Genomic DNA, 24,940 nt, shown 5'->3' on the forward strand with positions numbered 1-24,940 from the left:
ATGAGTTTGAGCAAGCTGTGAGGGGTTGGTGATGGACAGGGAGGCCTGGCATGCTGCAGTCCATGGGGTCACAAAGGGTCGGACATGACTGAGCAACTGAACTGAGATAGGGCAACTGGTGTAGGCCCATGGAGAGCACACTCTAAATGACACACGAGTGTCACAGACTCAAATGCTTACAGGGCCAGACATGGTTCAGGGCAAGAGAGTGGTGTTTATGGTCAGTGGGAGAACACATGACCCATCCAAGGGCATTCTGGGTAACAGCAGCTCTATGCCACCAACATAGCATGTCTGTGGACACATATCCACGGGATGTCAGCTGGTCTTCAGATAGAAGATACACTTGAGGGCTTCCCTGGTGGCTCAGTGGTAAAGAATCCATCTGCCAGTGCAGGAGACACAGGTTCAATCCCTGAACTGGGAAGATCCCTTAACTGCTGTGGAGCAATTAAGCCTGCATGTCTCAACTACTGAGTCTGTCCTCTAGAGCTGGGAAGCCATAACTGCTGAAACCCTCAAGGCCTAGAGCCCATGCTCTGCAACAGGGAAAGCCACTGCAGTGAGAAGCCTGCACGCCACAACTGGAGAGTAGCCCCCACTTGCCACAACTATAGAAAAGCCCGCACTGCCACAAAGATCCAGCACTGCCAAAAAAACACATAAATAATTTTATAAAAGAAGATGCACTTGAAAGGAGTTTTCCAATTTCTGGTGAGGACTTTTGATTGACGTTCCAGGGAGATTGGCTTCTGCTGCTGGCCTCTCTGGCCTCTGGACTAAAACGGACGATGGAGCTTAACTCACACACAGATCCCTTCCAGATGCTGCCCTCCAAGCTGAGTCTGGAGGTTGAAGCAGCTCTGCCTTGCTGATGAAGGTGTGGGGAGCCCATGCCTTAAGTGGGAGCCATGAGCCAGGAAACAGGAAGTAATCTAGAAACCACGAGCAGTTTTTGGCATTTATAGGTGTGACCCGATGGGTCTGCAGAGCCTGTCCTCTCTGCTGTGTCACTGTGCAGACATTGCACAGTGTGGCCTTCTGGAAGTTCTCCTCCCACACCCTCCGGACTTTCCACATCTTCTTACCAACCAAACTGCCGCCAGCAGCAGTTGTAGATGCGCTCCCCAAAGGACCACATGGCTTGTCTTCAGTCTCGCCAGCTACGCTCTCTCTATGGCCCCATTGGCAGCAGAGACAGAGACGAGAGTCCGGAGGAACACGGGGACCACACTTACATCTTCCCCATGGGGGTGGTTTAGTCTTCTGTGGCAGCCGTAAAAGTGACAGTGGTAGTCACTCAGTCCAATTCTTTGTGACCCCATGGTCTGCGGCCCGCCAGGCTCCTCTGTCCATGGGATTTCCCAGGCAAGAATTCCCGGGGTGGATTGCCATTCCTTTCTCCAAGGGATCTCCCCACCCAGGGATCGAAACCAAGTCTACCGCATTGCAGCCATAACCCAATACCAACACCGAGAGGCAGTGAGATAACAGAAATGTCGTGTCTCACAGTCCTGGAGGCCGGAAGTCCCACATCAAGGTGTCGGCAGGGCCGGGTTTCCTCTGGAGCTTCTGGGGTCAGAGCCTTCCCACCGCCTCCAGGTTTGGGTGGCTGCTGGCATCCCTGGCTTGTGGTCTCCTACTCCATTCTCTGCCTTCATCTCCCTCTGTGTGTCTGTGTCTTATCCTCTTCTGTCTCCTCCAGGGACACGTTATTAAATTTACTGCCCTCCTTAATCCAGAATGATAACATGCTTAAGATCCTTAATTACATCTGCAAAGACCCTTTTCCCAGGTATGGTCACATTCACAGGTTCTCGAATTTAAAATGTAGAGCATATCTTTTGAGGGGACACCGTTCAACCCGTGACAGGCGCTGAAGTGAAGTGAAAGTCCCACTCAGCCGTGTCTGACTCTTCTCGACCCCATGAACTGTAGTCCACCAGGCTCCTCTGTCCATGGAATTCTCCAGGCCAGAGTACGGGAGTGGGTAGCCGTTCCCTTCTCCAGTGGATCTTCCTGATCCAGGAATTGAACCAGGGTCTCCTGCATTGCAGGCAGATTCTTTACCACCTGAGCTACAGGGAAGCCGACAGGTGTTATTGGCATCCTTTTAGCTCTTAAAATTCAAAACAGAAATGGAACTTAAGCTTGTGGCCAAAGTTTACTTTCCTTCCAGAGGCCAGCTCATTGACCTGGCTCTGCTTGTAGGAAAAATTCTGGAAGCAGGAGGAATTCTGGAGGAACCAGGAAAGCCATCTATCTTTCTGGATAGTGCATTTGTGGAATCGAAAGTTCTGTTCCTACATGGCCTTGGAAAACCGTGACCATTGGCTCTCACCTGGCCGTGGGTCCCCTGATGTTGGAGACGCTGCAGCCCAGACAGAGGGGCAGCTGAAGGCTTAGGGGACACCTCGCCCAGACCCCCATGCACCACCACTGTTAGCAGGGCCTTGCGTCATAGCACTCACCTGGGATCCTGTCAGACAGCTGATCCAGTTCGACAGATTGGATGAGGAGCTCCAACAAACCAAAGAATGTTGTGACTAAGTATCTAGGATTTCAACTTATATCAATATGTTGATTATCAGCATGAGTCACAGAGAGGAAAAAAAATTTTTTTTTAACATACACCTATGTTTGTTTGGTCTCTGTACCTAACTTTAATCTTGGCAGAATCAGAAAGGGTCAGAGCTAATAAAATAGCTGCAAATTCTGCCATCTGAATCCTCATCTAAAACAATTGGGATAAATATTCCAATACTCATTGTATGTAGCTTAAGGTGATTATGGGGAGATTTTAGGAATATTGTAAGGAATAAGGGGAAGCCTAAAATATAAGATAAGAAAAAGGAAAGTATACTGTCCTAGTCCCAGGGGCTTTACAGATACTGCAAGGAATTGATTTCAAAGCCAAAGAGATTAACGAGTGTTTCAGTTGAAGAAAGAATGACATCTCAGGAAATCCACAGACAGGGCCTCAGTTTGACCCTGTGGCCTCTCTGGGGGGCTGCCATGAGCAAACTGTAAACTGAGTTTCCCCTGTTCATTGGCTCACACCCATCCTCGTAAGTAGCTTTGCAGAACCTTCGAAAGGCCGCCCCATCCTGCCTCAGCAGGCCTGGAGAGATGAGAGTCAGAGTACCTGGCTTGGGCCCCAGCGTGCCCTCAAGCTGTGTTAGCCCCAGTGATGCCCACCTGCCATGGGTGTAGGGGAGTAAATGAGGCAGTGCATGTGAAAATGAGCTGGAACTAGAAACCTTGTATTTTGGTCTTCAAAGAGCAACCCTTGGGACTTCCCTTGGAGGTCCAGTGGTTAAGAATCCACACTTCCACTGCAGGGGGCATAGGTTCGATCCCTGATCCGGGAACTAAGATTCCTTGTGCACAGCCCCAAAATAAAAACATAAAAAAGTGATCCTCAGAAAGAAGTGCTGGAAAGGCTGTCTTCTTCCCTACTACCTTGGGCTACACTGTTCAGCGTGGGATCTTGTTCTGCCCAGTGAGCCCGCTGAGGTGCAGACATTAAGCCCAGGAAGGAAAGAGCTGGTCTCTGTGCTGTTCCAGAGCTCTGCCTCGGCTTCTGGGCCAGACCGTGGTTACTTGTTTGTCCCTGGCTTCATCCCTAAGGAGTAGGGGTAGTCATAGACCTTGTGTTTTCACTTCCCACTCCCACACAGACTGTTTGCCTACGTGAAAAATAAATTTTCCTTCTGTTTTTAAAACTAACACCCCGTGCTTGTTGCAAATTCAGAGAATCAGGAAGAGAAAATGAAAGCTGTCTGTAACTGTGTCAGTCTGATAAGTACGAGCTGGTATGTACGGAGCCCTTCACGCACGTCTGCCATGGTTCTAAATCTTCACATAGATGATCTAACCCTCACAGCACCTGATGGGGTAGGAACTGTGACTGTCCTCCTGTCATAACCAGGGTAACTCAGGGAGTTAGTAACTTGTCCAGGATCATACAGTTAGCTGTGTATGTGTGTGCGTGCACACACTGTTTCATAATTAGGATTATACTCTATGCAGTTCTGAGTCTTGTCTTTTCTTCATTTAACATTATATCATACATATTCCCCATCACATGATAAATTCTTATCCATCATCTTTTGGCTGCATCATTGGGTCTTCATTGTGGTCACGGGCTTAGTTGCCCCAGGGCATGTGGGGTCTTAGTTCCCCCGACCAGGGATAGAACTCATAATCCCCTGCATGGGAAGGCAGATTGTTAACCACTGAACCACCAGGGAAGTTCCCTCAGTCATCATTTTAATGGCTGCTTGGTACTCCACAATTTATTTATCCTCCTCCCTATTATCAGAGAGTTACCTCTCCCTCCCTTTTCTCCTGAATTCTAAGGACTACAAGGAATCTCTGGGCCCTTGAGTCTTTGCCACAAGGACCTCACTGATTCCCCTCCCCCCTGACCCCCACAGCCCCCTTCCCTGCACCCCTGAAGGCCCCGAGGAGAACCAGGGCAGTATAGGAGTCCCTGGAGGCTTGAGAAGTAGTTCTCCAGCAGTCCGGAGTTTGCAGCCTTGCAGAGAAGATGGGTCCCCAGGCCCAGTTTTCAGCAACTTCATAGCCATGTAGAGGTCTCTCCTACCTGAGCAGCATGGGATATTCATGGGCCGAGGAAGAACTAGGGTTACAAGGGCTAACGTGCATGCTTGCTCAGTCGTGTCCCACTCTTTGCAACCCTGTGTGCTGCAGCCCGACAGGCTCCCCTGTCTATGGGATTTCCCAGGCAGGAATACTGGAGAGAAGTATAATGGCAGTAGATGAACAGAGCACATACAGTGCACACACTCAAGTGCTGGGGAACAGCAAAGAGCAGTAACCACCAGACACTTTCTTGAATGCACTTAACTTACTGCTGTGTTTAAATAACTACATCACTCCCCATTCCTTATACCTATGAAGAGTTCCAGGATTTTAGCATCATTATGGCATTGTGGAAACGAAAAAGCAAACCCAATTTTATCCCTCTGCCGGGTGCCAGTGTGGTTTGGGGACTAATGCTTCTCCCAGTGAAAGCAGTTAAATTAGAGTTCTTCTCAAGGGAGGGGAGAGGCTGCTCCATGGGCCCCATAAAGTTGGAAGCAAAAACCCTGCATGTGTGTGAGTGCATGCACACGCGCATGCATCTTCCTTCGGAGAAAGCTCACACCCTTTGTCAAGTTCTCAAAGGTGTCCTTGGCCCCAGAAAGGTCCAGAACCAGGGCTGTAGGTCAGCTTCAGGGGGACAGCCTCTGCACAGGCGGGTCCGGCTAACCATCCCTCGGGATTCCTGTCCCCTTGTGCTTGCAGTGCTGGTGAAGGGCCAGGTCACCACCAAGTACTACCGGCTGCTGTCCAAGCTGGGCGGCTGGGTGTGGGTGCAGAGCTACGCCACCGTCGTGCACAACAGCCGCTCGTCCCGGCCGCACTGCATCGTGAGTGTCAATTATGTCCTCACGTAAGTCAGACGTATTTGTTTCTCTCCTTGCTCTCTCCTTCCCCCACCCCCACCCCGCCACCCCATCCCACATCCGCTTGCTCCCTGTCTCTTTCTGGAACTGTTCATTTGTCTCCTGTTCTGTTTTATGGGACAGTCTGGTTGTCTGGGAGGTTCTGAACGATTTCTGTGTCAGCATCGAGGGCAGCGGTGGGAACGCGGTCCTGCCCCAGGCACAGCGGCCCGGGTGCGGGGATGTGGGCGGCAGAGGGCGAGCGGGCGATGCCCCCCCAGTCTTGAACACGACAGAAAGGGGGTGCACGTCCCAGATGGAGAAAACGAACATATACTCTGTGGGCCCACTGACATTCGGGCCATTCTGCTCGCTCCTCCCATTTTTCCTTCTCTCCCTACACAGCCGGTTGTAAATGATAACGAATATTGACTGCCTTTAAGTCCTCAGAAGTTCAGTTCAGTGGCAGTTAAGACCGTTAGAAGCCACAGGACACAGGTCTACCTGGAACCAGATGTTACTGTCTGCCCACCATGCTGTCATGTGCTGTATCACTTTGTACCCAGCTCTGACCTTGAGCTGCATGTCCTTGCAGCTCCCCCCAGACACACCGTGCACGGGCTCCTCTCGTGCCTGTCTGTCTAACGCAGTGAGGTTTGGGGCTCTCTGTTCTTTCACAGAATGATCGTCAGGTTCCTTGGGGTTTAGGCGGGGGGAGTGTTGGGAGGTGGGTGTTTGTTTTTTCGAGGTAGAGTGATTTTAGCAGAACTGTAGGGGAGAGCGTTTTGGCCCCGCGGTGATTCATGAGCCAGCTTGCATGGGCCGGGGCTGGTGCTTGGGGCAGCTTCCCCTCCCACGAGTGTGCCGGGGCCCGGTTGGCTCTTCAGGGCAGAAATGGGTCCCAAGTGTGGAAGTGGACAAGGCTGGAAGCCAGGCTCCAGGACCTTCAAGGGACCCCACTCAGCCTCCCTGGTGCTAAATAAGGAAGCTACTGGGCCACAGACCCTCAGTTGATCAGCAGCATTTCTGCCTTTTCCTTGTTGCCCTGACATCTTGCCTCATGGTGCATAGTGTCCCCAGGAAACGTGCCTGGGGGCCCTGTTAGGTGGGAGAGAGCAACTCCATGCTCCCTGTCTTCCTGCCACGGAACACTCAGCATCTCCCGGGGTCTCCAAGCCCAAGGCTGCAAGTGGCTTTTACAATGGGGTAGAGGGGCCACCCGTCAAAGCCCAGCGCATCCACTTAGTGCAGTGACACGGAGGAGCTTCTCAAACGAACTCGCCCCAGGAACGGGCCTGGGAGGGCATCCCTCCTTGCGGCCCATGGACATGACCTGTCCTGCTCTGGCTCCTCAGGGACATCGAGTACAAGGAACTGCAGCTGTCCCTGGACCAGGTGTCCACGTCCAAGTCCCAGGGCTCCTGGAGGACCGCCTTGCCTACCTCACAAGAAACCAGGAAGTTAGCTAAGCCCAAAAACATGAAGATGAAGACGAAGCTGAGGGCAAACCCTTACCCTGCACAGGTAACAGCTGCCACCCGCCGGGGCTTGGGGCAGCTGAAGGAAGGGCTGCATTCAGGGGTCTCCCTGCCAGGGAGTTTCCCTGGGGGAGGCAAAGTCCCTCTGGCCGTCCTGCCCCCAGGGTAGAGACTCGGCCTGGGGGAGACAGGCCAAGCTGACGTGGGTGAGTCAGGTCTCGGAGACAAAAGACTCCCTAGGGGAGGCTGATCAGAGTCCGTGTAGTCAGGGCTCAGGACTCTGGGGCCCCATATTTCCAGAGCGTTTTTGTTTGGAATGGAAGCCTTCTGTCTCTCTCTTTTTTTAAATCTTTTGCAAGCTCTCCGAAGGTGCAGGCGGCTTGCGTTGTCACTTGGGGGTGAGGCGATCTCTTTCCACGTGGGGGGAGGGTCCCCAGTGGGACCTCGCACCGGTGGCCCCGGGACACGGGCAGGCACTGCGGGGTGAGCAGGCAGCTTGCCGCCAGCCCCCCCGCCCCCGGCGGGCCCTTCATCCATCTTCTTTGCTCCACAGCAGTATGGCTCGTTCCAAATGGACAAACTGGAGTGCGGCCAGCTCGGAAGCTGGAGGGCCAGCCCCCCCGCCCATGGTCCGGCTCCCCCAGAACAGCAGCTCCATTCAGAAGGCGGTGACCTTCTGTACGCCCCGTCCTACGGCCTGCCCTTCTCCTACCACTACGGGCCCTTCCCTCTGGACTCTCACGTCTTCAGCGGCAAGAAGCCCGTGCTGCCGGCCAAGTTCGGGCAGCCCCAGGGACCCCCGTGCGAGGTGGCGCGCTTTCTGCTGAGCGCCCTGCCAGCCGGTGGCGAGTGCCAGTGGCACTATGCCAGCCCCCTAGTGCCGGGCAGCCCGTCTCCGGCTAAGAGCCTTTCCGAGCCGCCGGTGAACCCTGCTCGGCACAGCCTGATGCCAAACTACGAAGGTGGGTCCTGTTTACACAAGGGGCGCGGGCAGGACGGTGGACAGCAGTGGCGGTGGGTGGCAGACAGAGAAAGGATGCTCAGGCTCTGGGCAAACACGCCCTTCCTTCTGCCTCTGAGCGGGAGTGGCTGTGCCTTCCCGCCCTCACTGCAAGCGCTTCCGGAGGCTGCAACTGCGCCCGTGTGCCTCGTGGGCACCAGGGACGGTGGAGACGGGGTGTTCGGCCACCCTCCATAAAAGTCCTGGACCCCCTTTGCTCCCTAAAAGGGAGGCAACGTGATTTTCTTATATGGCTTCCCAGGTGGTGCTGGTGGTAAAGAAATCCGCCTGCCAATAATGCAGGAGACACAAGAGATGCAGGTTTGATCCCTGGGTTGGGAAGATTCCCCTGGAGAAGGAAATGGCACCCCACTCCATTATTCTCGCCCGGGGAAATGCCATGGACAGAGGAGCCTGGCGGGCTGTGGTCCATGGGGCCGCAGAGAGTCGGACATGACTGAGCAGTTGAGCACAGCACATGTATCCTGAGAACCCCCAGCTGTATTTATTTTATGATTACTTTCTACTCCACCCCAAAATGAACACGAGACACTACTGGTTTTCTTCTCATGCCAGTTTTCGAAGCGTGGGAAGCAGCGGGCTCGGGGACGGAAATGCCGATGCCCACCCTAAGGCAAATAGCACAAGTCCTCCAGGACTCAGTTTCTTCATCTGTAAGATGGGAGCACAAGCCACGTGGATCATACCTACCACAGGGCTTGGCAGGCAGACGGGATTGGCCATCCAGTGAGCAGCCAGGCAGAGGTCCTCTGTGGAGGTTTCACCAGCTGCCCCCAGGCCCAGACAGACTCCTGCTTCCTCCCCCGGACAGCCCCCGGCAGAGGGTAGGAGGAGAGGGTTAAGGGTTAGCTGCCCGGGTTGCGTTCCTGCGTCACCCAGACCTAACCACTGCTGAGACTGTAGACCAGGTTTGTGCAAGAGTCCTGCAGGACCACTGAAGGCTGGGTGGACGTTACAAGCCCCCAAAGAGTAGCCTGCCTGGTGTCCCCTCCTCTCCTTCGCTCTTTGGAGGCAGGTCAGGCTCTGCTGCTCTTAGGCTGCTGAGCAAACTTCTTGCTCTGTGCTGCACCCCAGTCTTCATAAGCCTTTGAGATACACAAGAAGAGGGCTAGATCCGGGAGAAATCTGACATGACCGGGAGATTATCAGAGATTACCTGGACATGTTTTTCAAAAGTAGCCAGTTCAGAAAACAACATACCAGCAACCAGGGCAGTGCAGGCCTGAGGTTTGCATTCCCAATACCCATCAGTTAGCATTGGGTCCCCCAAATAACCAAAGCAGGGATTTCCTTGGCACAGCCCAGGGAAGGAAAAAGCAAAGGGATTGTCCTAACAGCTGGAACTATTACCCACTGGAGATGGGACTTGAAAGAATTACTTTTCTTTGTGTGGGGGCGTTGACCAATGAGAGAACACAGTATTTGATTTTTTTTTAATTGCTGTTTTGGAAGTGAAAGAGGTTAATAACCACTTCATTTGTCAGACACTTGGTAAAGACTGGACCAAAGGTGCTAATTGGGGGCAACTTGTAATCAATTTCCTAGTCTTTTTGATATTAAAGGAAGACAAAGGATGTTTGAAGGGTTAAAAGGGGGGAGGGGAGCTAGCTGATTCCAGACCATCTAATTGATGATGCTGGTTATGACATTAATTAGGACAGTACTAAAGGGAGTAGGGTGGTTACCACTCCACCCTCCCCACTGAGGGAAAAGCAAAAACGGATCGTGGCCAACTGGGGCCACCTAAAAGTAGGGCTGGGGGCAGGAAGCCTCTGGACCAACACCGTCCAGCATGGTGGCCACCAGCCCGGGTGGCCAGTGCGATGAGAGGTGGTCCCAGCGTCTGCCCAGCATTTGGAAGGCAGAAAGGAAGACCGCCTTATCTGCTTTTTATACTGCCCACACACTGAACTAATCTTCCGGCTCTGTGGCATTAAATCAAGGCTCTTACTAACATTAAGTCCACCTGTTTCTCTTCACTGCTTCCTGCGGTTCCTAGAACAGGCCACTTGCATCTTGCGATTGGACTTGGCGGGGCGCGGGCGGTCGAGCGGGCGGGTGGCGGCCCCAGGCCCCCTGGGTGGGTGTCGCTTGGGGCGGGCTCCCTCCTCCCCCGCGCGGGCGTCTAACGTGTCGCCTGTCCCCGCAGCTCCCGCCGCCGCGCGCAGGTTCGGCGAGGACACCGCGCCGCCGCCGCCGCCGAGCTTCCAGAGCTGCGGCCGCTACTGCGAGGAGCCGGCGCCGGGCCCGGCCAAGGCCGCCCGGCAGGCCGCCCGGGACGGGGCGCGGCTGGCGCTGGGCCGCGCGGCCCCCGAGTGCTGCGCGCCGCCGGCCCCGGCGCCCCCGGGCGCGCCCGCGCAGCTCCCGCTGGTGCTGCTCAACTACCACCGCGTGCTGGCGCGGCGCGGGCCGCTGGGGGGCGCGGCGCCCGGCGCCCCCGGCCTGGCCTGCGGCCCCGGCGCCCCCGAGGCGGCGGGCGGCGCGCTGCGAGCCCGGGCCCCCGGCCCCGCCGGCCCCGCCGCCGCTGCCGCGCCGCCGGGCGCGCCGCGGCCGCACTACCTGGGCGCCTCGGTCATCATCACCAACGGCAGGTGACCCGCCCGGCCCGGTCGCCCGCGGGGAGAAGCCATAGGCCGGCCTCCTGGGCTCCCCGCCTCACCGAGTCCAGCGGGGCCGAGCTGTGTATGCACGGTTTAAATTAATTTATACAGAGACGACTATTTTACTAGAACTCCGCCGCCGACTTCTAGATTTTTTTTTTTTAACCGTAGATGCTATAAAAGCCCATGGAGAGGACTGAGACGCGGCGACGTCGGGGACACCCTGACTGCCCGACGTTTTGTTCTCCAAGAGCCGGGTTTTCTGAAAAGGCAACCGCCCAGGGGTGGCCCCAACTACTCTGTCCTTGGCGGGTGGGGACTTGGTTTCCTCGCCTAGAAATCAGGCCTGCGCGCCCCCGATGCTCAGTAACAGACTCGCTTTAGGGGGGCCGGGGTGGATCGCAGTTGTAACAACTGCAGACACCGTCCACTTTGCGGAGGTCACCCCACCCGAAGATGATCAGATAGATGGGCCAGCCCGGGAAGCCTCCTGTGTTCATTGCCCTTTTTAGGTTCTTAAGTCAAGGCAGAATGTGATGATTTAAGTTCCCTGAACGGACAACTCCGCAGTCTTCAAGTCATTCACGAGTCTCATTAAACGTTGTTTTCATTCAACCCTTGAATATAAACATCGACAAGCCGAGACCAAGGGGGTGAATGTGGGTGTGCTTCTCAAGTGCATTCACAAAGTTTTTATTCCCTCCTAACCCCGTGAACTCTTGAGAATAGCACCTTCAGAATATATTGAATAGGCATTAAATGCAAAAAATATATATATATATATAGCCAGATATTTTATGAGGGACAGGTGGATGATTTCCGTGCCCAATGGATTGGCTACCCCTGTCAAGTATGATGACAAGCAAAGTCCCTCTGGCCCACACAGACCTGTAATTCCCTAGGCTCGTGTTTGCTACAAGTAGTGCTAATAAAGTTAGTTAAATTGCATGTGCAATATGGAAACTTGTCAATGGACTGCTCCTCGCGGAAGAAAACATGCTAAAGGGATGTAACGAAAATGATGTACAAGTCTTCAGCATTTTCTGCATTTTCTACAGAGTAAGAAAACTCCATATGAACATGTCATGTGTGTAACAGGAAAACAGGAATCTTTTTATAAAGCACCAGCAGTGTTTTTAAAATAAACTACCATTAATTTTTATTTTTATACTTTTGCTTCAAGATTTTACTGTTTAAAAAATCCTGTCATGGCTCCGAAGTGGATCAGTGCGTTGAACCACACTTTTTCAATCTGCTCCTCACTATAAACACTCCCTCATTTTGCTGCTTTTTCAAAGATGGTTTACTTTTAGGAAACTATGTCCACCTTTCAGAGTGGAAAGGTTGCTCACCAGTGTCTTCAACTCACTTCCTAGAATCCGAGTGCACCTACATGTACTGTTTTCCAAATGTGAAAGGACATGCCGCCCAGCCAGTGTCACTCTGAGGACCTGCCTGCTTCCCTGGGATGGTTCAGTTGCCTTATGGTACAGTTTGCAAATTTAGGAACATGTGTTTTGAAGTGAAGAGGCGAGGTCAGAAGAATCCAATGTGTACACTTCTACACTGGGCTTAGCCATACCTCATGAGCAGCTTGCTCTGAGTATAGACACACAGAAAATAAGCCTGGGGTACTGCTTTTATGCTGTCGAGACCCGTAATTAAACCCGTGATTTCTGGAAGGTGCAGGTTTGATGAGCAGGACATTCACTTGACATTTTTCAATAAAGTACCATAAAATGCGTTTGTGTCTATCTTGTTATTAATCATTGGGGGCTGTATAAATAAATACAACTGTGAGGACTTCGGGAGCAGTTTAAGACCAAATGTTACTATCAGGAAAGAAAACCGTTATAGATTTATAAACCTTAACATAAATAAGCTTAATGATGAGGGTATGGTACTTGAAAAATAAAATATGTACTAGGAAAAACTGCCTTGCCTAAACAAACACTGCAGTTTTCATAACCTAGAACATGAAGGAAGATTCCCATGCAAGCTGGCTTCCAGGGGGACAGCAGCTCTGCGCAAAGTTAGCAGGGCAGTTACTACGGCAACCTGACACTGTTACCTCCGTCTTTTAGTCTGCACATTTAAGCTTGGGGATATTGTTTCTCGACTTCTGTGAGGCTCTGGAAGAGAAAGCGTGTTAATAAATATGCATGTCTTTCACAAAAAAAGAAAAATGTAGTGGTTCCTAACATGTTGACAAAAATGCCAGATGAAATGGATTTCAAAAATAAGCCCAGTTCAAGACTGGTTTGGCCCTCCTTCCACTGGGCCTCCAAGGGAAAAGAATTCCTTTATGTTTTTGGAAGCCCTTTCTAGAAAAGCCATTCCATTCATACCTTTGTAGAGAAGTGAACAGGGTGCTGCTTTGAGGAAATCTGTAAGAGCCTGTGTTTTCTGCTCCCTCATCCCCCATCCCTTTGATCATATTAAGTCCAATGGCCATGCCTTCCTCCCTTGGATCCTAAGAATGGGAGGTTTACTCCATCAATGAATCCTATATAAAGTCTACTGTAGTTTATGATGGCTCAGATGGTAAAGAATCTGCCTAAATGCAGGAGACCTGGGTTTGATCCTTGGGTCGGGAAGATTCCCTGGAGAAAGGAATGGCTACCCACTCCAGTATTCTTGCCTGGAGAATTCCATGGGCAGAGGAGTCTGGCGGGCTACAGTTCATGGGGTTGCAAAGAGTTGGACATGACTGAGCAACTAACACTTTCAAGATGGTTAAGGTAGACTGTGGGGGGCTGCTACAGATAAAAGAAAAATTTCAAATAAATTCCATAAAATTACTGTGGAAATTTTAGTGACTTGTAGCCCTTGAGTTATCGAAGATGCATTATTCAAGCTATTCCTAAACTTAAGTATGATAAATAAGGTCGAAATTTTGGGGAAGAACTGTGGAGACAAAAGTCAAGTAGTTCTCACAAAAGAGGAAGAACAACTGGACAAGAACAGAACATGTTCTTATATTTCGTGTTAAAATTTTTAAACTAAAAAATTTCCATTATTAAATATTTATCACTTTAGTTAAATTTTTTTGAACTTTTGGGGTTTGCTGACTTTCATTCTTTGGAGTAATATGACTTCTCTTTTGTATGATACATAACACATTTTTCACAACTACATTTTCAAAAACAGCAACCAGCTTAATACTTACACATACCTATTCCTTATGATGTAAAACTATTTATTTTTAAAAATGTTTAAATATGAATAAAAAATATTGTAATCAAAAGGAATTGCTTATTTTGACAAATGAAACATGGTAAAAATAAAAAGTAAGCCCAAACTACAGAGAAAGTCTCAAAGTTTATTTTGGTAGACGTGCTTTTTATAGGCATTGGTTTAAAGTAATTATGTTTCAGAGATGAGTCTTTGAAAAACTAAAAATGCAGAGGTTTAACGCTTTATTTCAAATATGCATAGTAGTTAGGAATACCGATTTCTCCATTCTTTGCCCATTAAGACCAAACAGATCTGCAGAATGTAAGCCTAAAATATCTCCTTTATGCATTCTGAAACAGTTGGCTGAGGCTGGCTTCTCTCCTGGTTCCCAGACTCGAGGGTGAGGGGTGCCTACATAGTCCTCCCCCTGTGTGTAGGTGGTGGGGGTGGGGGTGAGGGTGGAGGTGCATGGTACCCCAGGTGTGGGCCTGTGGACCCACCCCTCCTTGGACCACTTGCTCCCACATTGGGCAGTCTACTGTGCTGTAACAGAGAGCCCCTGGGGGACACAAATCCTTCCAACTGTGCCCCAGCACTGTACATGCTGCCAGGATGCCCAGTGCCGAGGAACGCTGCGGGGGCTGTGGGGGGGCGGGGCGGGCACAGAAAGCCCAGCTATTGCTAGGTCCTATTTTAGAGTTCCTCTGAAATTTGCTACCAGCCTGGAGGGGTTGACATCCTTCCTGCCTTTCACGTAACCTGGTAGATGCTCAATGCACAGCCTCTACACTAGGGCACAATTCAAATATCCCAAAAGCACAGGCCAATCCTGAGTTTAGGTGCTGTGTTTTAAAGATTAAGAGGAAAATGCGAAGTTTCTCGTTAAGACTTTAAAGCTCCTTGAGATCCTAGATAGCTGGGTGCATAAACAGCACCCAAATTGACGAGTGCAGTGTAGCAAGTTTTCCTAATGCTAACAGCTGTAAGCAAAATGCCTTTATTCAGCTGTTCTATAGGAAGCAGAATTTCAAAAGTCTTTGGTTCATCTGAGGCAAAGTCAGGTTTATGCAAAACGCAGCATCTGCTCCAAGTCTATTTTGCCTCCCTCAAGACAACCCGGTGTCGGCACAAGTAAGAAATAAGAAAAGTCTTGAAAGCACAGGGGCAAAGCGATACGCCCAGAGCATCTCCATCTGCTGTAACATGGCCACACTTCATTAGTTTTAATTTACCAAAAGGAAATTAAATGATAACATTATTTTTTCCCTAAAGCAGACTGTCTAGAGTAGGACTTCAGCTTAAAACAAATCATAGCATGTTTTTCATTAAATAACCCCCCAAAGAAATGCAAAAAGTTAACAATGGCAGCTCTGAGAGATGGCGTGCCTTATATTACAGAGTTTGAGAAGTCAAACTTGCAACATTAGCCTGAGAACTTTCTTCTTAATGATATTTTGCAGATGCCCTCTCCAGGGTGAGTCCATTTGGTAAATTTGGGGTGCTGTGGACTTCAAACTTTTATTTAGACTTGGGCATTTAGGAGAGAGTGTTTTGTTAAGAAAAATAATTCTAGTTGAAGTCTTATTTGCAAAAAATGACTTCTGAAATTTTTCAAGTTACATTTCCAAAATACACATATTGGGTTAGTGTACTTGACTAAACATGTTATTTTTTTCCTTCTATGGGGTTGCCTGTGCCTGGCTAAAGGTAGACAGATTTTTATACCGAAAATCACAACTTTCTGGAGTTAGCCTGACTGGGTAAAGCTGGGGAAAGACAGTGCTAGGGCACAATAAGCGGGTTCTGTTCAAAGCTGAGAACCTCATCAACTCTCCTTTCCACTAATTTCAGTTGGGACTGGCAGGAAGAGAGAAAAGTGGACAAAAAGTGGCCTCTTCAGGCTGAAAAGTAATGTGTATGAGGCTCAAGTTCAGTGGAGATAGGAGTTACATGGAAAAAGCATGGAATACATCTGGAAATAGCAAATGCATATCAAAAGGCTTCCTTTCTTTTGTTCTTTCATGGAGACCCATAGGGCATCAGATTTTGAACACCTTTTAAGACTTCACACACACATACACACACACATGCTCTTAACTGATGGTATGCAATAACAATAACTTTCTTGGCAATGCGAAAAGAGGGCAAAAAACTGTGACTTACAAATAAAATGCCATGTACGCCTATACTGTGTGCACTGCACAGTCCTGCAGGAATGCTCTGTATTTCAAAGCAAGCCCAAAGCTGGCTTAAAGCTCCAAATCCTCCTCTGCGTGTGGTATGAGAGCGAGACTTCATCTCCAGCTGTTGGAGCCAAATCACCCACCCTCACATCCAAGCATCCAATTACCTAATCAATGCTTTAAGGATCTTGAACTTGATCCCATCACGGCAGAATATTCAGTCAATTTAAACTTAGGAAAGCTCATTAATTAATGTCAAAGTAATTAACTGATTCCTTCTACAAGGTCATTACAACCAAAGCAGCTAGAGGTGCCTCTGTAGCCATGTAGACATTGCTATTGGACCACAAACCACCAGGCTGAGAGTAAGGCTTAGAAATCTACCTTCTCTTTTCTTCACTAAACAAACAAACAAACAAAAAATGATGACTAAGTACCAGTGTGTGTTCCTATAGGAAAACACCTCCCTAGATTCTTGTAAACAGTGTTGCCATACTCGTAACTCACCAATGACCAGGGCCTGAAAGCTTTTTTAAGAAACCTTTTTAATAGTCTAGGGATAAAGATCTTCACTGGGCTTCCCAGGTGGCTAGTGGTAAAGAATCCACCTGCCAATACAGGAGATGCAAGAGAGGCGGGTTCAATACCTGGGCTGGGAAGATCCCCTGGAGGAGGGCATGGCAACCCACTCCAGTATTTTTGCCTGGAGAATCCCACGGACAGAGGAGCCTGGTGGGCTACAGTCTATAGGGTTGCAAAGAGTTGGACATGACTAAGTGTGCCCAAAGATCTCCACTACTGGGAAAACGTGAATTATTCCCTTGCTGTTTCCATGTAAAAACTGTTTTCTTTTGTTTTTTTGCCAATTAACACACATCCAATTTCAAGAGGGGAGAACAATTTCACATCTATGGCAGGTCTTTACCTGAACTAAATCTTTCCAGCAATCGACCCTCTACCCTGAACAAAATTTAAGAATGAACAGGTTAATTGGAGGGAGAAAAAAAAATCGTCAACAACTCTGATTTAGTTTTCCGGCTCCACGGGCTAGGAAAGGCGGCAGAAATCCAAGGGGAAGGCTCCCACCGTGGTTCCGCCCTTCCGTCTGTCTGTCAGTCCCCAGCGGGGACTACCGCTGTTTGGGGACAATGAGGTTTTTCAGCATGTCAAAGGAGTTGCCGTCAGGATGGACCGTCACCACGTCGCCGTTTTCCTGGTGGACCAGAAGGAACCCAGAGTCATCCAGGCCAACGATCCACACCTTTGGTCCCTCAGCGCTTCCCAGGCGGACTTGCTGAGCGCTGAAAAGGAAGAACAGCCTTCAGTCACTGGGACACGTGACAGGCAGCGGTGGCTCGAGACGATTAGTTAAGTAATCACCCATTAAGGGAAAGGAATGGGAAAGGATTCGGGGCTGGTGGCAGAGAGGAGGCTGGGCTGGATGCAGTTAAAATGCAACTGGGTCTGAGCTCTGCCTTTCACTGGTCCCGCCTGAACTGTCTTGGTGACTACCAGAATATAACCAAATCCAACAGGGAGTTAGGAATTGCTTCTCTTGCAAACACTGTCACTCCTAATTCTGATCCTCCGGGAGGGTTTTTTGCACCACTTCCCTCACCCTCTAGCACTTTTAAAGAAACTCTCCAGGCTTTTTGGCTGAGATGAGATTGGCCTCTTTCTGGCTGTTATGAAAAGAAGACTTTTATCGAGTTGGGGTGCATCGATTACAAGTGAAACGCATGCTAATTCTACTTGTTTTCAATATTTTTCTAAATGCACCTACTGAGTTATAGCCTTCTTAACAGATTTAAAAGTATAGAATGTGCACCTCCCCCATTTTTATTTTGAAGAACTTCAGACCTACAGAAAAGGGGGAACATAGTACAACGAACCTCATATGCCCTCTTCACTTATACTAACTGATAACATTTTCCATATTTGCAGTTTTTCCTCAGTGTGCACACACTGTTTTGGGGGGGGGGGTTCCTGAAATTTAAAAATAAGTTGTAGGCATCATGACACTTTAAATATTTCAGCATGTATAAGAATAAGAATGATCTTCTTCTTAAATCCAGAATATCATTATCACTCTCAAGAAATGTGATCTTGATACATTATTGAATATCTGTCCCTGTGCAAATGTCCCCATCATCCCATTAATATCCTTTGTAGGTACTCCCTCCCTTCCAGGATCTGATTATGAATCTCATATTGCATTCAGCTGTCATGCCTCATGAGTCAAATCTCAAAAATCTCCCACCTTTGTTTCTAAGACCTTGACACTGTTAAAAGGTAGAGGCCCCTATTGGTCAGCATCAGTGCTTTTCAAACTAAAGTGCCTGAGAGCTTGCTGGAGCCTTTGTTAAAACAGGAATGCTGGGCCCCAGCCTCAGGGGAGGAGTCAAGAATTTGCATTTCTACATGTACATTACCATATGTAAAATAGACAGCTAGTGGGAAACTGCTGTGTAACACAGGGAGCTCAACCTGGTGCTCGGTGACAACCTAGAGGGTGGGGGGTGGGAGGGAGGTTCAAGAGGGAGGGGACGTATGTATCCCTGTGGGATACATAGGTATGCATACAACATGAATGTTGTATGGGAGGAACCAACACAGCATTGCAAAGCAATTATCCTCCAAATAAAAAATTTTTAATAAAAGAAACAGAAGTCAGCAAAGGAGAAAAATAGAATTTGAACACGGAAAAAAAAAAAGAATCTGTGTTTCGAACAAAGTTCCCAGGTAAGGCTGAGGCTGGGAGGTCTCCCTTTGAAAATGATAGGTACCGAGAATGTTCCACAATTTACGATTTGCCTGTTGCCTCACAATCAGATTCGGTTTAAACACACACTGGGGCAGGAAAGTCTTCAGTGATGCGGTGTCTTTCCCAGCGCATCCCACCAGGAGGCACGGGGTTGCCCGTTTGTCCCCATTCCTAGGGATGCTCACTCGTTCAAGGTGGTATCCCCCAGGTTTATCCACCAGTCAAAGAGAATTACCCAGACCCGCGTTTAGTTTCTCGCTTTAAGATGTTAACCTATTGACTTAGCAAAGGGATTTTAAGAGGATGCAGACAAGCCAGCACTGACCTGTGTACCCAGTATTTATAGTAGAGAGGAAGAACGCCGTTGGGCCCCTGGTCCTGAAACGTGTCGATCAGCTTCTCCAGCACGGTCGCCGTTCGGGCGATGAGACAATCGGCTCTTAAGGGCTGTAGCTCTGCCCCGTGTTCCTTATTGTATTCTGTGATGAGATCATTGATGCATATGGTAGGGTTGCTGTTGGTCACGTTAAATCCACAGCCTGAACGGAGAGAAACAATGGACAAGGTGAGCAGCTCAACCTACTGACGACATCACACGTCTCTCTCGACTGCCTGGAAAAAGTTACAGCTTTTATGCTCAACTTGCTGCTTCCTTGTCCTCATTTTGAGTTTTTTTCTTGCCTCTGGCCAGTTAGAGAAGGACTTACATCTCAGAGTCCATCTTCCTTTTTCATCCTTCCCTTACTATCCTCATCAAACCAGAGTCATTCCAAACGTATTACACATTAGTTGGGGGGAAAAAAGCCATTCACACTGGATTCAATTAAGCAGAAAGGGATGAACAGCACAAACCAGAGTTGCTTCTGAAGCGATCCCTCCTGTGGTCTAGCCAAGAATTGGAGCTCGGCGCTGAACCCGGGGTAAAATAAAATCTCTTGTTTCTTTTCCTACTTGAATAACAGAACACATGCTTGAAAATAAAGACTTTTATTCAGGTCTTAAGGAGTAAACTCTGGATTCAGAGACTTCCAACCTCGATCATGGCATAACCCCAAACACATCTTTTAATGCTTTATCGTTGCAAGTCTTTGGTGCTAGGGTTACGCTGCTGGCAGAGGGCCAACCCATGTTCAGTGGCTCTTTCACAGGCCCCTAAACCAAGGCTTCAGGAGAGAGTTACCGGCTTATCTCTGTCTTTACTTAACACTGCTGTTCTCTGCCGGGTAGGGGTGAGGGGGTTCTTCAGAAAAGCTGAGACTTAGTTTTCAGTAGGGCCCTGAATCAACCTCAAAGAGGGCTTCAATAAGAAGTGAAATACTGCAAGAACTAGGCAGTGAGCCGACCGTTTTTCCAGGGCCTCCGAGAAGAAAAGTTCCCCAAATACTTGTCTTAGATAGAACAATGACATTCACAATAACAGTACATTTTGGTAAATGTTCTGAGCTGTTTTCAGTATGAAGGGAAGGCTTGGCTGGCCCCAGATTATTATTACTATTTTTTTAAAAATATACTGGCTACTAAAATACAAAGCAATGTAAATGACACACCTGGAAAAAAACAAACAACTACAAAAGCAGGGAAGAATTTGCAGTTGTTCGTTTGTGCTTTCATCAACAACATACACAACAGCGGAAGTGCCTATGCCAGTATAAGGCATTCCACTAAGTGTATGCAGCACTGAAACAGCTCCCCTGTACCCAGAAAATGCACGGTCCTGGGGAAAGAGCCATGTGGACTGTCAACTTAGGCTATGTCTTTCTAAGGACCAGCAGGCACCCCTGATGGTGACTTTGAATCTTTCCCCAAAGATGCCCTCTGTGCCCCCTGCCCACCTCCCGTAGCCTTAAGACGTCCATAAAAGCTATGGATTCTCTCTGCAGAAAAAAGTTTCATTTTCCCCTCACTGACAGAGAATTCCTCAGCTCCCTGAAGCCATCACTTGTCCCTATTCGGAAACTCTGTATCCAGCCCAGTTACTCATTTACACATGGGAGATGGAGCCTGGAGGGGAGGAAATAACTTCCCTAGAATAACACTGCCAGTTGGCAGCAGCGCTGGAAACACACGCCGTGTCTTCTCTGCTGGGCACTTCCCACACACCATCACACGTTTTCTGTCCATTGCTGATTTCTGAACCCCACTCCAGTTCCTCTGGGCATTAGGGAGAAGGTGACGCTTGGATGACCAAGGACGTAGGAACTTCTCGAAGTGCTTCTAAATCCACCTCCTTGCCTGATGAGGATGTGCTGACGTGAAACGGGGACTCTTTACCTCACCCTGACCAGCCTGGAGTGTCTTCTGAAGGTCAGTTCAGTTCAGTCGCTCAGTTGTGTCCGACTCTTTGCGACCCCATGGACTGCAGCATGCCAGGCCTCCCTGTCTATCACCAACTCCCAGAGTTTACCCAAATCCATGTCCATTGAGTCGGTGATGCCATCCAACCTTCTCATCCTCTGTCATCCCCTTCTCCTCCTGCTTTCAATCTTTCCAAGCATCAGGGTCTTTTCAAATGAGTCAGCTCTTCACATCAGGTGGCCAGAGTATTGGAGTTTCAGCTTCAACATCAGTCCTTCCAATGAACACTCAGGACTGATCTCCTTTAGGATGGACTGGTTGGATCTCCTTGCAGTTCAAGGGACTCTCAAGAGTCTGAAGGTCAAAAGGAAGGCAACTTTTCCATGGCCTGGGAAGGTCAGATTAAGAACGCAAGGACACCCATCCTTGAAATTAACTTTCTTTTTTATTATCAAATAACAAAGTGGATATTTCCATCATTTCTAATTCAACAAGAAGCGGGAGTGTAGAGAAGTGTAAGAATACGCCTGTTTGATGAGACACCCATGTGGTGGTTTCCACAACCAGAGGTACAAACACTAAATTCTCTGAAGGGCTTTCCACCCACCTGGCCTGTTCTGCACACATATTGTGTTCTATACGTCAAAGCTCAAAGAAAAAGAAATCCCAGATGATAATCCACTCCCCTCGATGGAGCCACGTGCGAGCCATTTTATTTCTATTAATCTAAAAATTCTGCGGGTAAGGGCTTTAAAAACTTACCTATAAGTATATAAAATGTTTCTCCCATAAGTGTTGAGTTAACCAAAACTCCACCAAGCTTCATGAGGTCACTGTAATAAATATCATTGGGCCACTTCACTCGCAAATTGATATCCTAAAAGAAAAACCTGCATATTAATCAAGCAGTCTCAAGACACAAAGGGTCTGGGAGAGGTCGTCCAACTTAAAAAAAGAAAAAACAAAGATGAGTAGAATACTCTAGAAACGGAGGGAATAGGGAGTCTCATCCCCTCTTCTTTTTCAGACAGCTCACCACCTCTCTGGAGCAATACTTAAAGTAGTCAAGTGCCCAGCGGGGCTAGAGGAAGGGGACCTAAAGAACACAGGAGTCCCAGTCATCTCCTCTCCCTCATCACTGCGTATCGTCACCAGAAACACTCTGAAGATGCCCATCTTGGGAATTAAGTTCATTATCCCAAGATCAACAACCACGGCACAGGGGACCATCATGCTAGGGAGGAGGGTGGGGGGTGGGGCTGAAGGCAGACAACAATACTCTCGGGGGCTCTTTTTCCTTAAGGAGCTACTGCTCAAGAGTGAAGGACGGCCCTGAACTAACCAGAGTCAGGCAGCAATGTCTTGAGTAGAACGCTATGGAGATACACAGGAGCAACTCATTTTACCGAGTCATATCACATCATGTATGGATGTGCAAGTTGGACTATAAAGAAAGCTGAGCACCAAAGATTGATGCTTTTGAACTGTGGTGTTGGAGAAGACTCTTGAGAGTCCCTTGGACTGCAAGGAGATCCAACCAGTCCATCCTAAAGGAGATCAGTCCTGAGTGTTCATTGGAAGGACTGATGTTGAAGCTGAAACTCCAATACTCTGGCCTCCTGATGTGAAGAGCTGACTCATTTGAAAAGGCCCTGATGCTGGGAAAGATTGAAGGCAGGAGGAGAAGGGGATGACAGAGGATGAGATGGTTGGGTGGCAACACCGACTCAATGGACATGAGTTTGGGTAAACTCCAGGAGTTGGTGATGGACAGGGAGGCCTGGCGTGCTGCAATTCATGGGGTCACAAAGAGTCAGACACGACTGAGCGACTGAACTGAACTGAACTGATTAGAGGATACTGAGTTTACTAGTCTCCATGAAGTGCCAATGGTCAACCTAGGTAACAGAAATAGAGCGGTCCAGTGGCCTGCTGCCTGTCCATCCTGAGGGACGTGGCCTGGGCAAGGCTGCCTGTGCCCTCCGGGGAATGGCCCAAGAGTAGACACTGCCTTGAACTGGGCCACCTGGAACCCCACCTCCTGCCGTCACTGGGAAGTTGAGGCACACAGGCTGGGTGCCCAAGGTTTGTTCAGGCCTATAAAAAAAGCCTTTTCACCAGAAAACACTACAGACAAACAGACTCATCCAGCCAATGTGCTTCAGTCAAAAAGAAAGAAAAGAAAGGCATGCCTTTATTAGGACATTGGACACATCTCTCAACAGCACAGAAAGGGAATTCTGGGAAACGAACACATTCCAGCAAGCCCGAAGCAGCCATCAACCTGATGGCACTTTTAAGACTCCAGGAGCTCTCTGCTGCCAGCTTCACAAAAAGCAGGCTGAGGCTCCGTGCACAGCAGCCATTTAGACACACACCCGTGCTACAAACACGCCTGAACGGAGAAACGCATGCATGGCAGGGATATATCAGTGATGAACTGCACATACCTGGTACCCAGGGATGGATCTTACTGCCTCTACGACGGCCAGGGACATCAGATGCTGGACAAATGGAATCCTCTGTCCCAGCGGGGATCTCAGTGGGATGCAGACCAGCAGGGTGGAAAGGGCGCATCCCAAGGGGCTCAGCCAAGCATTCTTTCCCCGCCCTGGAACACAAACCCCGTCAGAAACTGGCCATCCCGCCCTGTGAGCAGACTGAGATGCACACAATGCCGGGAAATATGTGGAGGGCTCACAAACACAAACGGAGGAGCTGTCCCGCTGGAGCAAATCGAGATTGATGAAAATGCTTGGAGATTCTGGGGTTAACTCAACAATAGAGGAGCTCTTTAAAATCTGAAGCTCTGTGGCTGAACAAGTTTCTGATAATTAGCATAATGTTCTGCCTCGTATCATCCACGCTTTGATGATTCAAAGTCTTACACAGTGTCTGAACATCACCCTCAGTTTAATTCTCACCATATGGCAATGCAGGCAGAAATAGGGACAGTGGGGAAATGCGACCGAACCTACACTGATCCAGGAGAGGTCCTGGAAGCCACTTTTTTAGAAGCGATCCCAATTGAGATGGTCTCCAGTACTCTTGCCTGGAAAATCCTCTGGACAGAGGAGCCTGGTAGGCTGCAGTCCATGGGGTCGCTAAGAGTCAGACACGACTGAGCAACTTCACTTTCACTTTTCACTCTTATGCATTGGAGAAGGAAATGGCAACCCACTCCAGTGTTCTTGTCTGGAGAATCCCAGGGACGGCGGAGCCTGATGGCCTGCCGTCTATGGAGTCGCACAGAGTCGGACAAGACTGAAGCGACTTAGCAGCAGCAGCAGCAGCATAAAACCATACAATTGTACACTTTTAAGTGGGGGGACTGGATGGTATATAACTTATAGCTTGCTGTTATTTATTTTTTTTAAAGGAAGCTGAATTTGAAAAATGATTCCTGATATTAACTCTGAGTTATTTTTCTTAAAAAAGAAGTTGAGGAAATAAAATAATCAAAACGATAGGTATAATATAATTTCTTCCCTGGCTCTTTTTTTTTTTTTAAACTACCTTATTGAGCACCATAGCCTTGAATACGGAGAAGGCAATGGCACCGCACTCCAGTACTCTTGCCTGGAAAATCCCATGGATGGAGGAGCCTGGTGGGCTACAGTCCATAGGGTCACTAAGAGTCGGACACAACTGAGCAACTTCACTTTCACTTTTCCCTTTCATGCACTGGAGAGGGAAATGGCAACCCACTCCAGTATTCTTGCCTGGAGAATCCCAGGGACGGCGGAGCCTGGTGGGCTGCCGTCTATGGGGTCGCACAGAATCGGACACGACTGAAGCGACTTAGCAGCAGCAGCAGCAGCAGCCTTGAATAAAATAAATTTTTTTTTTCTTTCTTTGAGTTATGTTCAAAAGACATGCTCAGGAGAAAGAAGTGAAAACAGTAGATTTCTTATTTCATTGCTTCTTCTGGGAAAGGCATAAGAGCCTCTGAGAGTTAAAAGTTGGGGG

General features: G+C 49.0%; 2 protein-coding genes across 12 annotated transcripts in view; one reads left to right on the plus strand and one right to left on the minus strand.

Moving 5' to 3' along the window:
- Positions 1-12,296, plus strand: part of SIM2 (SIM bHLH transcription factor 2) — a 51,260-nt gene extending 38,964 nt beyond the window's left edge. The window contains exons 8-11 of the mRNA XM_081573092.1: positions 5,314-5,461; positions 6,809-6,977; positions 7,485-7,893; positions 10,102-12,296. Of these exons, the coding sequence (XP_081429218.1) occupies positions 5,314-5,461; positions 6,809-6,977; positions 7,485-7,893; positions 10,102-10,547 (1,172 nt within the window). The 3' untranslated portion in view covers positions 10,548-12,296. The remainder of the gene's footprint in view (positions 1-5,313; positions 5,462-6,808; positions 6,978-7,484; positions 7,894-10,101) is intronic.
- Positions 12,297-13,856: 1,560 nt separating this feature from the next.
- HLCS (holocarboxylase synthetase) overlaps positions 13,857-24,940 on the minus strand; it is a 209,208-nt gene continuing 198,124 nt past the window's right edge. For 5 of the 11 annotated variants that reach the window (XM_081573086.1, XM_081573087.1, XM_081573081.1 and 2 more), the window contains 4 exons: positions 23,422-23,582; positions 21,734-21,848; positions 19,002-19,215; positions 13,857-17,213 (listed from right to left, as the gene is read on the minus strand). In XM_081573086.1, coding sequence (XP_081429212.1) covers positions 17,042-17,213; positions 19,002-19,215; positions 21,734-21,848; positions 23,422-23,582 — 662 coding nt within the window. In that variant the 3' untranslated portion in view covers positions 13,857-17,041. Of the gene's footprint in view, positions 17,214-18,997; positions 19,216-21,733; positions 21,849-23,421; positions 23,583-24,940 lie in introns of all 11 variants that reach the window. The other 6 variants (XM_081573089.1, XM_081573091.1, XM_081573083.1 and 3 more) reach the window with 2 other exon arrangements.

This window comes from Giraffa tippelskirchi, chromosome 2 (assembly GCF_054371585.1).
Source record: "Giraffa tippelskirchi isolate mGirTip1 chromosome 2, T2T-mGirTip1v1.2.pri, whole genome shotgun sequence".
Taxonomy (NCBI): Eukaryota; Metazoa; Chordata; class Mammalia; order Artiodactyla; family Giraffidae; genus Giraffa; species Giraffa tippelskirchi.